The sequence below is a fragment of the Salvelinus alpinus genome, chromosome 9 (genome assembly GCF_045679555.1).
Source record: "Salvelinus alpinus chromosome 9, SLU_Salpinus.1, whole genome shotgun sequence".
NCBI classification, from domain to species: Eukaryota; Metazoa; Chordata; class Actinopteri; order Salmoniformes; family Salmonidae; genus Salvelinus; species Salvelinus alpinus.
In genome coordinates, this window is record NC_092094.1 from 39,522,438 (window position 1) to 39,536,134 (window position 13,697).

At 41.9% G+C, this 13,697-nt stretch overlaps 1 protein-coding gene across 1 annotated transcript in view; it reads left to right on the top strand.

Annotated features, from left to right (window-relative positions):
• Positions 1-13,697, top strand: part of cdh13 (cadherin 13, H-cadherin (heart)) — a 526,046-nt gene that overhangs the window by 418,607 nt on the left and 93,742 nt on the right. Inside the window, exon 9 of the mRNA XM_071326199.1 lies at positions 9,528-9,710. Within this exon, the coding sequence (XP_071182300.1) occupies positions 9,528-9,710 (183 nt within the window). The remainder of the gene's footprint in view (positions 1-9,527; positions 9,711-13,697) is intronic.

The following is a 13,697-nucleotide window of genomic DNA, read 5'->3' on the forward strand; positions in this document are numbered from 1 at the left end:
ATTTAATTTGAAGTGAAGTGAGAGTAGAAAGGCTGCATTTTATCACCAGTCCCTAGGAACGGTTGACACACTCTTTCACTAGACATTACTTTCTAGCAGTGGTGTAAAGTACTTAAAAATACTTTAAAGTACTACTTAAGTCATTTTTTGGGGTACCTGTACTTTACTATTTATATTTTTGACTACTTTTACTTCACTACATTCCTATAGAAAATATTGTACTTTTTACTCCATACATTTTCCTCGACACCCAAAAGTACTCATTACATTTTGAATGCTTAGCAGGACAGAAATGGTCCAATTCATACGCTTATCAAGAGAACATCCCTGGTCACCCCTACTGCCTCTGATCTGGTGACTCACTAAACACAAATGCTTTGTTTCTGAATGTTGGGGTGTGCCCCTGGCTAGCCGTAATTTAAAAAACACAAACAATTGTGCCAACTGGTTTGCTTAATATAAGGAATTTGAAATAAGTATCAAAAGTAAAAGTATAAATTAAGTATATTTTAAACCAAATACTTTCAGACTTTCACTGAAGTAGTATTTTACTGGGTGACTTTCACTTTTACTTAAGTCATTTTCTATTAAGGTATCTTTACTTTTACTCAAGTATGACAATTGGGTACTTTTTCCACCACTGCCTTTAGAAGGCAACAAACTGACCTTTTAAGTGCCTTTACTGTAGATGTTTTATAGAAGTAACATCTGTTTTCACTACATTACTTAATTGGTTTTGAGTAGGGTTGCAAAGGGAAAGTATATTACTGGAAACCTTCTAAACTACCAAACTGTTGGTAACTTTTAAGTATCTTTGGAATTTATCAGATGGCCTTATTATCTCTGGCCCTCTGTGTGACCATATCACATGTCAAATGTATAAAATTATCAAATAAGATGATTTTAAAATAAAAAATGGAATGACAAATCTGTAAAACATGGTCATATCTACAGTTGAAGTCGGAAGTTTACATACACTTAGGTTGGAGTCATTAAAACTCGTTTTTCAACCACTCCACAAATTTCTTGTTAACAAACTATAGTTTTGGCAAGTCGGTTAGGAAATCTACTTTGTGCATGACGCAAGTAATTTTTCCAACAATTGTTTACAGACTATTATTATTTCACTGTATCACAATTCCAGTGGGTCAGAAGTTTACACACACTAAGTTGACTGTACCTTTAAACAGCTTGGAAAATTCCAGAATATGATGTCATGGCTTTAGAAGCTTCTGATAGGCTAATTGACTTAATTTGAGTCAATTGGAGGTGTACCTGTGGATGTATTTCAAGGCCTTCCTTCAAACGCAGTGCCTCTTTGCTTGACATCATGGGAAAATTTAAAGAAATCAGCCAAGACTGCAGAAAAAAGTTGTAGACCTCCACAAGTCTGGTTCATCCTTGGGAGCAATTTCCAAACGCCTGAAGGTACCACGTTCATCTGTACAAACAGTAGTACGCAAGTATAAACACCATGGGACCACGCAGCCGTCATACCGCTCAGGAAGGAGAAGGGTTCTGTCTCCTAGAGATGAATGTACTTTAGTGCGAAAAGTGAACGAAACGACGAAACAGTTCCGCCCGGCACGGGCGGAATGCAGGCATAGGGCGCACTGCACCCTCCCAGCGTCCCGGAGACACAGCACGCAGAGCCGGCGCAGGATACCCTGGGCCGAAACGGCATACCGGAGACCAAACACGCTAAGCCGGCACAATACGCCCTGGCTGGATGCCCACTCTCGCATGGCACTTGCGGGAGTCTGGCCTATAGCGCTCCGGGCTATGAGCGCGTACTGGCGACACCGTGCGCTTGACCACATAACACGGTGCCTGACCAGTACTACGCTTCTTCCAGTAAGCACGGGGAGTTGGCTCAGGTCTATCGCCTGACTCCGCCAATCTCTCCGTGTGCCCCCCCCCCAAAAAAAAAAATTGGGGGGCTGCCTCTCGTGCCTGTTGCGCTGCCTTACCTCATATCGCCGCCGCTCAGCTTTAGCTGCCTCCAGTTCTTCTTTGGGGCGGCGATATTCCCCAGCCTGTGCCCAGTGTCCCTTGCCGTCCAATATCTCCTCCCATGTCCATTTCTCCAGATCGCGCTGCTCCTCCTTACCACGCTGCTTGGTCCTTTTTTGGTGGGTTGTTCTGTAACGAATATCGTCGGGAGAAGGAGAAGAGGACCAAAGTGCAGCGTGGTACATGTTCATGATTTATTAAATAAAAACTGAACACTGAAATACAAAAAACAACAAAGAGAGTGAACGAAACGACGAAACAGTTCTGTAAGGTGACTACACACAAAACAGAAAACAACTACCCACAAACACAGGTGGGAACAGGCTACCTAAGTATGGTTCTCAATCAGAGACAACGATATATAGCTGCCTCTGATTGGGAACCATACCAGGCCAAACACAGAAATACAAAACATAGAACAAAACATAGAATGCCCACCCCAACTCACGCCCTGACCAAACCAAAATAGAGACATAAAAAAGGAACTAAGGTAAGAGCGTGACAAAAACATCTCAGTATACATTGGCGCGTTATGCTCAGTAGTTCCAAAAACATCCAGTGATTTTGCAGAGAGCCACATCAATTTCCAGAAATACTCATAATAAACGTTGATCAAAGATACAAGTGTTATACATGGAATTTTAGATCCACTTCTCCTTAATGCAACCGCTGTGTCAGATTTCAAAAAAGAGACCAATCAAGACAAAAAGATATCCGCCATATTGTGCAGTCAACAGAAGTCAGAAATAACATTATAAACATTCACTTACCTTTGATGATCTTCATCAGAATGCACTCCCAGGAATCCCAGTTCCACAATAATTGTTTGTTTTGTTCGATAATGTCCATCATTTATGTCCAAATAGCTACTTTTGTTAGTGCGATTTGTTAACAAATCCAAAGTCACGAAGCGTGTTCACTAGGAGTAGACAAAATGTCAAAAAGTTCCGTTACAGTCTGTAGAAACATGTCAAACTATGTATAGAATCCATCTTTAGGATGTTTTTAACATAAATCTTCAATAATGTTCCAACCGGAGAATTGCTTTGTCTTCAGAAAAGCAAATGGAACAGAGCTCGCTCTCACGTGAACGAGCGTCACGAGCTCAAAGCATTCTGCCAGACCTCTGACTCATTCCCCTCTCATTCGGCCCCACCTCACAGTAGAAGCATCAAACAAGGTTCTATAGACTGTTGACATCTAGTGGAAGCCTTAGGAAGTGCAACATGACCCACATCCCACTGTATCTTCAATAGGGAATGAGTTGAAAAACGACCAACCTCAGATTTCCCACTTCCTGGTTGGATTCTTTCTCAGGTTTTTGCCTGCTATATGAGTTCTGTTTTACTCACAGACATCATTCAAACAGTTTTAGAAACTTCAGAGTGTTTTCTATCCAAATGTACTAATAATATGCATATATTAGCAACTGGGACTGAGTAGCAGGCCGTTTACTCTGGGCACCTCGGGGCACCTTATTCATCCAACCTACTCAATACTGCCCCCAGCCATAAGAAGTTAAGAGTGAGGATAGATTATTATTGAGCAGTACATCTAAAGCAGGTATATTGTTCAGAGTATAAAGTACAGCTTGTAAATGTTTGTTGTTTGGCTACAGTATATGATGCAGTGTTGTTGAGAATAGATGTTATTTCACTCTCTAGATAAATGCAATGGCTAGAGCCAATTTAACTGTGTTAACTTAATCACATTTGAAAGGCAATGGCAGTTTTATGTACCATATGTTCAGCTGAAGTGTATCTATGGGAACAGCTTGAGCTGGAGCTCTTCAAATGTAATAATAGTGCAGGTATGCTCATTAACTTCCTTGGCCCATGTATGTAGGAGAGAGAGAGAGGGTGTGTGTGTGTGTGTGTGTGAGTGAGTCTGCACACAAACTATTTTAGGTGTTCATTCTGTCTGAAGGAAGCACATCAATCAGACGAGATAAGCAGCTTTCATAAGCAAGCTGACTGGGTAAGAGAGAACTGCTGAAAGATTTATACGATTTTTATTTTGCGCCTGGGAATAATGATATTTTAGCATGTAGGAGAATATTTTCTCTCAACGTACTGCTAGCTACCCAGATGTGAATTAGAAGCATGCACTGTTCAAATTAATCATCCTATCAAAAGTAATGTATCAAACTAGAGTAATAATGATACAAGTTCAAGCATAGGATCTTTCTTTGGGGGCTTTTCAATTGTTTTTGTGAAGTCAGGTCAGATGATTCCAGCAGGCAGAAAGAGAAAGAACAACACTGTCTGTAGAAAGACGTACTGTACCTTTAAGAGTCTGCCCCTCTGCTGTGATGTCACAGCTCCTTAGGGGAATAGTGTTGTCTCCTCAGGGACTAAAGTGACATGGCACTGTGTGTTTGCTGTCAGCTCAATCTATGGTGCCACAGAGATGTCACAAAGCACTTTCCATTAGGACAAATGAACAGCTGCTCTGCTGTACTCTCTCCCTGCATGGCTGTCTCTCTGTCAGACCAACCAAATCAAACCACATTTAAATTCATAAGCCATTCTGTCTGACTGTCCGGGACCACTGTAAGTTTATCTCTCTTTTCTGTGGTCTGTCAGATGATGGGGGGATGGTGGGCTGCCGAGTAGGAGGGGTGGTGGAGGTGTAAAAAGATGAGTATGATGAGTGTGTGACGGTACACTGTGAGCAGAGAGCGAGAGAGAGAGAGAGATTTTCTTTCTCCTCTTCACTCCACTTATTAACATTAATGCAGGATGAGCAGCCAATCGCCATATCCTATTCACATGTGGAGAGGAAGGCCAGGGACAGACACACAGGCAGTGGTCATTGACAGCACATAGAGTGGATATCTCAACAAAGGCAATAAATTCAGGGTCGTTGGCTTCCAACAGGCTCATAGTGCCAGCTGGCATAGAATGATTGGAAAAGTTGGAAAGAAATAGGAAGTAATTTCCAAAGTGATGTTAATGAGGTTTGATATTGACCCCCTGCTCCCATTATATCCCCATATTAGATCAATATGCATTGTCAGCAACAAGTGGGGAATGCACAGAGAGATATGCCAGGCCATTTTCATAGTAAACAAGAAGTATGCATTGTATGATGGCCCTAAAAACAATCTCTGCCCACTGGACACAGACATCAGTTCAACGTTTAGTTTGGAAAAAAACTTGGTTGATGTGTCAACTAACGTGAATTCAACGTGAAACAAATGTCATTGGATTGAGGTTAAAATTTGGGTGAAATTTGGGTGAAAAGAAATACAAAATTCCCTGACGTTGATTCCTTTTTTCAAATCCAATCAGTTTTCCACGTTGATTCAGCGTCATCACATTGATTTTCTTTTGTTGCGATGACGTGGAAACAACGTTGATTCAGCCAGTTTTTTCTCAGTGGGTGGTTTTCAGAGTGGCTGCTTCCTCCCTCCTTCACCTGTTGATGGTCTGTTGAACTACAGTTGTGTCAGGTTACAGGCAGGAGGACATTGTTATTGTGATGGACCCATATCATATGAAATGGGTAGCGCCAGAGTTCACCACATTAAAGAGCTGTCAAACTGTTATCAGCAGGTCAACTCAATGGGATCATCCAGTCAGCTGATATGAGTCCCAATATGACAGCTGGTGAATGTATGGCTCTAATCCCTAGCAGGCAGCTAAATTAAATCAGAGGGTGTATGTGTTTCTCCTCTGGCCTGCACTGAACTGCCCTGGTTTGACCTCTACTGATCTGGTCATCCCTTCACTGTGTATTAACAGAGCTCCCTTGCTCTATAATTCGTTCTGGGGCTGGCTCTGGGTCTGTTTGTCTCTCTCTCCGATATACACAAGAACACACACACACACACCACAAGAACACAAAACAAGAACCCAGGGTCACGCACACGCGCGTGCACACACACACTCTGTCTGTGTGTGTATGACACACCAGGGCCAGTCTGAGTTAGTGGTTATTTCCCCCATCCTCTCACACCGCTGGTTACTTTGTGCACTCAGAGGTATTGGGGTCTTATCAGTAGCAGGGCAGGGGCTCAGTGGTAACGGGCGACAAAGATTGAATACATCCTTCTGACCGCATGGCTGCTTGAGATGATTAAATGAAACCCGAATGGCCAGTGATCTTTCTTTCTGTGTGTGTGTGTGTGTGTGTGTGTGTGTGTGTGTGTGTGTGTGTGTGTGTGTGTGTGTGTGTGTGTGTGTGTGTGTGTGTGTGTGTGTGTGTATGTGTATGTGTGTGTGTGTGTGTGTGTGTGTGTGTGTGTGCTTTTAACAATTTGTCCTCCTCAAATCTTTCAATGCACCTTGAAGAAGGATCCCAAAAACCTCTTTACTATTCGTAGAGGCCGTTTCAAAGTATCACTGGAGAAGTGTGGCTATCCATTTGCTCCTGCAACAAAATCACCACACTATTTAAGCAGAAGAATATTCAAGGCAGCTCATTATTAGAATTCTTCAGGGATCCCTGATCAGTGGGACATCCCTGATTCCGTGCTCTGTCTGTGGTAATGGCTTTTGTGGGTTGTCTTATGCCTGTGGAATGGGAATGTTCCCTCTCCGCGGTGCACCGCACAGCCGCAACGCTACGATCCACAGGGGTTCTTGGGGAGGGAGGGAGGCTGAGGTCTGGTCTGCAGTTACAGCAGCCTGCTATCCTGCTAATCAGCGTGTAAGTAGTGTGTAACTGTTGTAATCACAGGGGGAAAGCAGCCATAGAACAGGATGTCATGGTGCTTAGCAACAGGCCATGTTCCCTCCCATTGAGGATGCCGTTTGAGGTTTAACATCAGAATAGGGTTAGGTCTGTAAACTAGCTGTGTTACCCCAGGTATATTTTTCATTCCCTCTTTTTCTCTGTTTCTTTTTCTTTCTTTCTCTCCTTTAGAAGAACATTTTGCTTCTGTCCTCTGTAGCCTAAATGACTGAGTTGTGTAAAGTTTGTTTTTGAAAGGGCTTTGTTCCAACAACCAATGCATGGTGTGTTGGGAAGAGCGAGCGGTAATCTGTGACCCAAAATACCATCCTGACAGAATACACCATCATCTGGAATACAGCACTGTCCTTAAACAGGGCGTTGTGTGCCTGATAGATTACTCTGTAAACTGTGATACAATAATGGTCCTGACAGAGAGAGAGGGAATTGCTTTCGGCTAGATGCATTAAGGCTCCTAGAGTATTCCTGTGCTTCACAATGCACACTACAACAAAGTGGCTGCCAAGCAGAATACATTCCTGATATGAATCAGATTAAGGGTTCTCTACAACAATAGGGTAGGAGTGACAATGAGAAACAAATGGAGATTCTGTGGGAAGGGCATAGGATAGAGCTGTCTCGCATGCATGCACGTCTGTATTTCTTTCTTTCCACACAAACTTGTTTTTTTGGTTGAGTCCCGCTGACTTACATATAAAAAAATGATTGCTGCTGCTGCTTCACTCCAGATAGCCTCAGTGCTGCTTCACCCGGACAGCCTCAGTGCTGCTTCACCGCGGACAGTCTCAGTGCTGCTTCAGACCGGATAGCCTTAGTGCTGCTTCACCCCGGACAGCCTCAGTGCTGCTTCAGACCGGATAGCCTCAGTGCTGCTTCACCGCGGACAGTCTCAGTGCTGGTTCAGACCGGATAGCCTTAGTGCTGCTTCACCCCGGACAGCCTCAGTGCTGCTTCAGACCGGATAGCCTCAGTGCTGCTTCACCGCGGACAGTCTCAGTGCTGCTTCAGACCGGATAGCCTTAGTGCTGCTTCACCCCGGACAGCCTCAGTGCAGCCCTCAGACTGCTTAACCTGGCATTCACAGACACACAGTCTGCATCCTAAATGGCACCTTATGTACCCTGGTCAAAAGTAGTGCACTATAAATAGGGTGGGGATCACTTGATGATGATTATGGTTTTACACCAATGTCACAACATACACTGAGTGTACAAAACATTAAGAACACCTTCCTAATATTTAGTTGTTAAAGTTGTTAAAAGCATTCCACAGGGATGCTGGCCCATGTTGACTATGCTTTCCACAGTTGTGTCAGGTTGGCTGGATGTCCGTTGGGTGGTGGACCATTCTTGATGCACATGGGAAACTGTTGAGCGTGAAAAACCCAGCAGCATTGCAGTTCTTGACACAAACTGGTGCGCCTGGCACCTACTACCATACCCCGTTCAAAGGCACTTAAATATTTTGTCTTGCCCATTCTCCCTCTGAATGGCACACATACACAATCCATGTCTTAATTGTGTCAAGGCTTAAAAAATCTTCTTTAACCTGCCTTCTTCTACATGATTGAAGTGGATTTAACAAGTGACATCAATGAGGGATCATACTGTAGCTTTCACCTGGTCAGTCTATGTCACGGAAAGAGCAGGTGTTCTTGGTTTTTTGTACACTCAGTGAACTTCACTGTAGCACTTTGTATGATTTATTTATTCATCTTGAGAATGATGTGCTCATGATGTTGTATTAATGTCTGTTTTTTTGTGATGAAGCCAAAGATACACTTTCAAATTGAGTGGACAATAAGGTTTTCTAATTCTAATTTTAATTTGGGACACAGTGTCAGTGCCCCCTGACCACATGTACTCTGAGTCAAAAAAGTGAATGCAAAAAGGGTCAATGCAGATACTCTAGGTAGCTATTTGGTTAACGATTTAACAAACTATTTAGCAGTCTTATGGCTTGTGGGTAGAAGCTGTTCAGGGTCCTGTTGGTTCCAGATTTGGTACAACGGTACAGCTTGCCGTGCGGTAGCAGAGAGAACACTCTATGACTTGGGTGGCTGGAGTATTTTAACATTTTTAGGGCCTTCCTCTATCACCTCCTGGTATAGAGGTCCTGGATAGCATGGAGCTCGGCCCCAATGATGTACTGGGCCGTACGCACTACCCTCTGTAACGCCTTGCGGTCGGATACCAAGCAGTTGCCATACCAAGCGGTGATGGCCCATGCCAAGTCTTTTCAGCCTCCTGAGGGTGAAGAGGCGTTGTCGTGCCCTCTTCACGACTGTGTTGGTGTGTGTGGACCATGATAGAGCCTTAGTGATGTGGACACTTGAAGCTCTCGAACCGCTCCAGAGAGAGGAGTTTGACACTGGATTCAACTCAATAGCACTTGAGAGATGTAAATGATGTAAGTGAGATAAAACGTTATGCTTTTAATAGCCTCTAGATGTGAGTCACTTCGAGAGGAGCGGGATTCAGACTGGGCAACCTATCTTGAGAAACACCATACTCTATCCCTCACTTGTCAGTCCCAAGTCAACTGAGGTGATGATGATGATGATGATAATGGAATGGAATGTCTTAGTTAACTTTAGCTTACGTTTGCAAACTATTTCCCTTGTTGAACGTACGTCTGCTATCTGTATGTGTTGACCAGTAATGTCTGTGTGTCTTGTTCCAGGCCATTGAATATAAACCACCTGTTTATAATAAATGTGTGATAACCAGTAATGTCTCTATGTGTCCAGTTCAATACCTCTATAATGACACAAGTGTTGACCAGTCTCGTCCCTCTGTCTCTGTCTGTCCCTCCAGTTCCAGGCCAATGTGGACGAGGGCTCCACAGGTGTGGCTGTCAACCTGACGGTGGATGACAGAGATGACCCAGCGACTGGGGCGTGGCGAGCTATTTACTCCATCATCAACGGTGACCCCACTCAGAACTTCGAAATCCAAACCAACCCCGACAACAACGAGGGCATGCTCTCTGTTGTCAAGGTAACCACAGGGCCCTAAAGTTCTCTCAATTGACCCTTCGCTAAGCCCTGCCCCAGAGATTTGGGCAACCAATTCCAGCGCTCCTGTGGATAGAAACTGTCGTCAAGTCCAACACCTCGGATAAGCTTATGTTTAAAACCCATGGATCCGATGAGGGAAATGGAAAAACTGAGAGTTGTCATTAAAAATACATGATTTAAATAGCTAAATAATTGAACAGTGCAACAGGGGCACTCACAACTATGTAGGATGTTCACCCCTAAAGTTATTTTTTCATTCAAGGTTTATAAATGTCCATTCAATAGAGAATTGCATCAGAAAAACAATAGTCCAAACTCTGTCTCTACCACATATGGTTAAAATGTTAGACTATTTACTCTGAGAATTTAGCATCATTCGGGTTAGCTAGTGGCTGCAGGTTAGTGCGTGATAACATGGTCTTTTTCTAAATGAAATCCGGGGAATACAAATCAAAATTGGGCCTTTATATATATATACTGTATGTATATTTTTTTTTTACTAAGCTAGCAGACTGAATTTCAATATCTACCATTCATGAAAGCAATCTGTTCCAGTTTTCATGGTGTATTTCGGAGTCTTTCCCTTTGCCCCTCTCATCTTAGATTGATCACCAATATAGCCAATGAAAGCCAAGGATCTGGAGATGAAAATGAAGAGTGTATCATGTTGATTTTGATTGGTCCAAAGTGCAGAAACACCTCCAAATGTTACCATCTCCCAATGCCGATAATGGGAGAGCTACAACCAAGAGCGGCACAGTCTAAACTAGCAACGGTCACAACAAACTAGCGTTCTTATTTCATCAACACTGTTAAGTACAAGCATTATATTATAGTTATAATATAGGTTGTAATATTGTAGAAAATAAACTAATTAATTATTGTATGTGATTTACAATGACATAGTGCAAAGAAAACTACATTTTGACATTCATTTATTAGCACCCTCTTAAATTGACCAATTTTTTCACCCTACATTCTAGAGCATTGAGTGAACCCCCTAAATACTATGACACCTGAAATACAGAGCCCGTTGAAGTCTTTTTTGATTCTGAAATTATACTATTGTTGCATAGCTGGCTAGCTAGCTCTCTTTGAAAACATTGCTAGTTAGTTATGATTAGTTTTCTCTTAATGTATATTGCCTTCAGAAAGTATTCATATTCAGCCCTTGACTTATTCCACATTTTATTGGGTTGCAGCCTGAATTCAAAATGGATTACACACATTTTTTTCTCTCACCCATCTACAAACAGTAACCCATAATGACAAAGTGAAAACATGTTTTTAGAAATTTTAGATAAAAAAACCGTGTTAGATTCACATTTGGCAGTGATTACAGCTGTTGATTCTTTCTGGGTAAGTCTCTGCAACATTTGCCCATTATTCTTTTCAAAATTCTTCAAGCTCTGTCAAATTAGTTGTTGATCATTGCTAGACAACAATTATCAGGTCTTGCCATAGATTTTCAATTTACAATTAAGTCAAAACTGTAACTCAGCCACTCAGGAACATTCACTGTCTTCTTGATAAGCAACTCCAGTGTACATTTGGCTTTGTGTTTTAGTTTTTAAGCAGACTGAACCAGGTTTTCCTCTGGGATTTTGCCTGTGCTTAGCTCCATTTTATCCTGAAAAATCCACAGTCCTTAAAGATTACAAGCATATCCATGACATGATGCAGCCCCCGCTATGCTTGAAAATATAGAGAGTGGTACTCAGTAATGTTGTATTGGATTTGCCCCAAAGATAACACTTTCTATTCAGGACAAAAAGTTCATCACTTTGCCACATTTATGCAGTATTACTTTATTTCCTTGTTGCAAACAGGATGCATGTTTTGGAATATTTTTATTCTGTACAGGTGTCCTTCTTTTCACTCTGTTAATTGTACTGAACCAAAATATAAACACAACATGTAACAATTTCAACGATTTTACAGAGTTACAGTTCATATAAGGAAATCAGTCAATTGAAATACATTTATTTGGCCGTTATCTATGGATTTCACATGACTGTGAATACAGATATACATATACAAAAAAGGTAGGGGTATGGATCAGAAAGCCAGTCAGTATCTGGTGTTACCACCATTTTCATTATGCAGCGAGTTGATTAGGCTGTTGATTTTGGCCTGTGGAATGTTGTCCCACTCCTCTTCAATGGCTGTGCAAAGTTGCTGGATATTAACAGGAACTGGAACACGCTGTCGTATACATCAATCCAGAGCATCCCAAACATGTTCAATGGGTGACATGTCTGGTGAGTATGTAGGCCATGGAAGAACTGGGGCATTTTCAGCTTCCAGGAATTGTGTACAGCTCCTTGCGACATGGGGTCATGCATTATCATGCTGAAACATGAGGTGATGGCGGCGGATGAATGGTACGACAATGGGCCTCAGGATCTTGTCATGGTATCTCTGTGCATTCAAATTGCCATCAATACATTTCAATTTAGTGAAATTTTGTACATTTCAATTTAGTCAAATTGCCATAAATACATTTCAATTTAGTGACACAAAAGTGTTCGTTGTCCGTAGCTCATGCCTGCCAATACCACAACCCCACCGCCACCATGGGGCATTCTGTTCACAACGTTGACATCACCAAACCGCTCACCCACACGATGACATACATACACATGGTCTGCGGTATTGAGGACGGTTGGACGTACTGCCAAATTCTCTAAAACGACTTTGAGAGAAATACGCGTTTTGTGAGTATGGAACATTGGGACCAACACTTTAAATGTTGCATTTATATTTTTGTTCAGAGTAGGTTTGTTTGTGGAGTAACTACAATGTTGTTGTTCCATCCTCAGTGTTGTCCTATCACAGCCATTAAACTCTGTAATTGTTTTAAAGTCACTATTGGAATCATGGCGAAATCCCTGAGCGGTTTCCTTCCTCTCTGGCAACTGAGTTAGGAAGGATGCCTGTATCTTTGTTGTAGCTGGGTGTATTGATAAACCATCCAAAGTGTAATTAATATCTTCACCATGTTCAAAGGGATATTCAGTGTCTGCTTGTTTAGAAATAAATGACTAATAGGTGCCCTTCTTTGTGAGGCATTGTAAAACCTCCCTGGTCTTTGTGGTTGAATCTGTGTTTGACATTTACTGCTTTATTGAGGGACCCTACAGATAATTGTATGTGTGGGGTACAGAGATGAGGTAGACATTCAAAAATTATGTTAAACACTATTACTGCACAGAGAGTGAGTCCATGCAACTTATGTAACTTGTTAAGCGACATTTTTACTCCTGAATTTATTTAGGCTTGTCATAAAAAAGTGGTTGAATACTTATTGACTCAAGACATTTTAGCTTTTCATTTTGTATTCATTTGTGGAACATTTAAAAAAAAAACATAATTCCACTTTGACATTATGGGGTATTGTGTGTATGCCAGTGACAATTTAATAAATTTTAAATTCAGTCTGTAACACAACAAAATGTGGAAAAGGTCAAAGGGTGTGAATAATTTCTGTTGGCACCCTCTATTGGCGAGCTACTGTAAATTGGCTATATTAGGAATATAATTCTCTCATCTACTGTCGACATCAGCAAACAATTTGAGAGCACTGTTAGCTCCAAAAATTGTTAGTAGCTTTGAATTCATGCAAAGTGCATTCAGGGACTCCTATGTGTAGAAAAACACTGCTTTCACAAGCCCCATGTTAAGGAATAGGAGCAAGCTTCATGTCGGCATAAAGAGGGTATTGATCTGCGGGTAAGCCTCTAGCATAAACACACGGGGAGCTATTCAAAATTCAAAATGACGTCACGTGTGACATGCGTGGCATTCAATCGACTCTTTAAGAACACACTTTGACAGCATTGTGATTGTATAAAAATACAATACTCTCAGTTAGTATTAGATATAATGTCACGGCCCCGCTCGCCTTGGGGGAAAACATTCCATGGTTACCTTGGTTACCCTATTGGCTCACAGAAAAAACTTGACC